The sequence below is a fragment of the Dendrobium catenatum genome, unplaced genomic scaffold (genome assembly GCF_001605985.2).
Source record: "Dendrobium catenatum unplaced genomic scaffold, ASM160598v2 fragScaff_scaffold_974, whole genome shotgun sequence".
Taxonomy (NCBI): Eukaryota; Viridiplantae; Streptophyta; class Magnoliopsida; order Asparagales; family Orchidaceae; genus Dendrobium; species Dendrobium catenatum.
The window spans coordinates 3072448-3073863 of NW_021319436.1; the positions used below are offsets into that span (position 1 = coordinate 3072448).

General features: G+C 48.8%; 1 protein-coding gene across 1 annotated transcript; it reads left to right on the forward strand.

Moving 5' to 3' along the window:
- The first annotated feature begins 270 nt into the window (after nucleotides 1-270).
- LOC110101920 (protein LIGHT-DEPENDENT SHORT HYPOCOTYLS 6) lies at nucleotides 271-1247 on the forward strand. The gene has a single exon (XM_020830024.2). The coding sequence runs from the start codon at nucleotides 420-422 to the stop codon at nucleotides 1092-1094; it is 675 nt and encodes a 224-aa protein (XP_020685683.1). The 5' UTR covers nucleotides 271-419; the 3' UTR covers nucleotides 1095-1247.
- Nucleotides 1248-1416: the final 169 nt, after the last annotated feature.

Consider the following 1416-nt stretch of genomic DNA (forward strand, 5'->3'; position numbering starts at 1 on the left):
AATCCACCACCCTAGCTTAAACCAAACCCAACCAAATCTATCTGACCCGGACCATCTCACTCTTCGGGTCGGGCCCCACCTCCTCCCTCTCTCTCTCCCCCTCTCGCTCTCTCTCTCCCCCTCTCGCTCTCTCTCTCTTGCTTTCTCAAAACTATTCACTCCCTCCTTCCCCTAAATCCATCATTCTTTCGCTCTTAACGCTCTTAACGTTCCCATCTCCTTTCTTAGGTCCTAACTCTTAACCCTCTCTCTCTCTCTCTCTCTCTCTCTCTCTCTCTCTCTCTCTCTCTCTCTGTCTGTCGGTCTCTTCTCCTACCCTTTCTCTCTCCTCAACCAAGTTAAAAAAAAACACTACGACTGTGATGACCAACTAGCATACTTAATTACCACCAAAACCCGGCGGCGGAGAGATCCGGTCCATGGATCCACCCGTCGCCGAACCCTCCGGTTCAGCTGATGAACCCGATCCTTCATCCCCGCAGCCACCCCCACCACCACCCCCAACCGTATCACCCTCCGCCGCAGCCGCCGCCGCAGCCGCTGCCGCTGCGACAACATCCTCATCCTCCCCATCTTCATCACAACCAAGCCGCTACGAATCCCAAAAACGCCGGGACTGGAACACCTTCCTCCAATATCTCCGGAACCATAAACCTCCTCTTACTCTCTCCCGCTGCAGCGGGGCCCACGTGATCGAGTTCCTGAAATACCTGGACCAGTTTGGCAAGACCAAAGTCCACGCTCAAGACTGCCCCTATTTCGGGCACCCGAACCCGCCCGCTCCCTGCCCCTGCCCGCTCCGCCAAGCCTGGGGTTCCCTCGACGCCCTCATCGGCCGATTACGGGCCGCCTATGAGGAAAGCGGCGGTCGGCCCGATTCCAACCCGTTCGCCACCAGCGTTGTCAGAATTTATCTAAGGGAGGTGAGAGAGTCACAGGCGAAGGCTAGAGGAATTCCATATGAGAAGAAGAAGCGGAAGAGACAAACAGGAATGACTTCTACTTCTTCTTCTTCTTCAGCTTCTGCTTCTTCTTCAAAGGCTTCAGACAAGGCCGGTGAGGGTGGCTCCGGCATCGCCGGCGGCGGAGAATAGCTAGCTTCTTCCTCTTACTTATTTTTCTCTCTCTATCTCTTGTTTTTATTTTTTGTTTTTTTTTTTAATTTAAAGTTGGGTATTAATTTCTTCTTTGTTATAATTTGGTGGTAATTCAGAGGGATTTGGATTTTGGAAAAATAGTTAATCATTTAGGCGTGCAAATGCTGTTAAATTATTAAAATTTTAGAAGTTAGATTCTCTTTAAATTATTGGAATTTGGTTCATTGCAGTGATTTTTTAAAAATAGAATTAGTTCAATTTCGATTTCGATCATTTAAAATGTATTAAATGGTTAATTAGAATGTCTTAATTACGTCAC

Coding starts and splice junctions, on each gene's coding strand:
- LOC110101920 (XM_020830024.2), top strand. CDS start 420: ATGGATCCACCCGTCGCCGAACCCTCCGGTTCAGCTGATGAACCCGAT.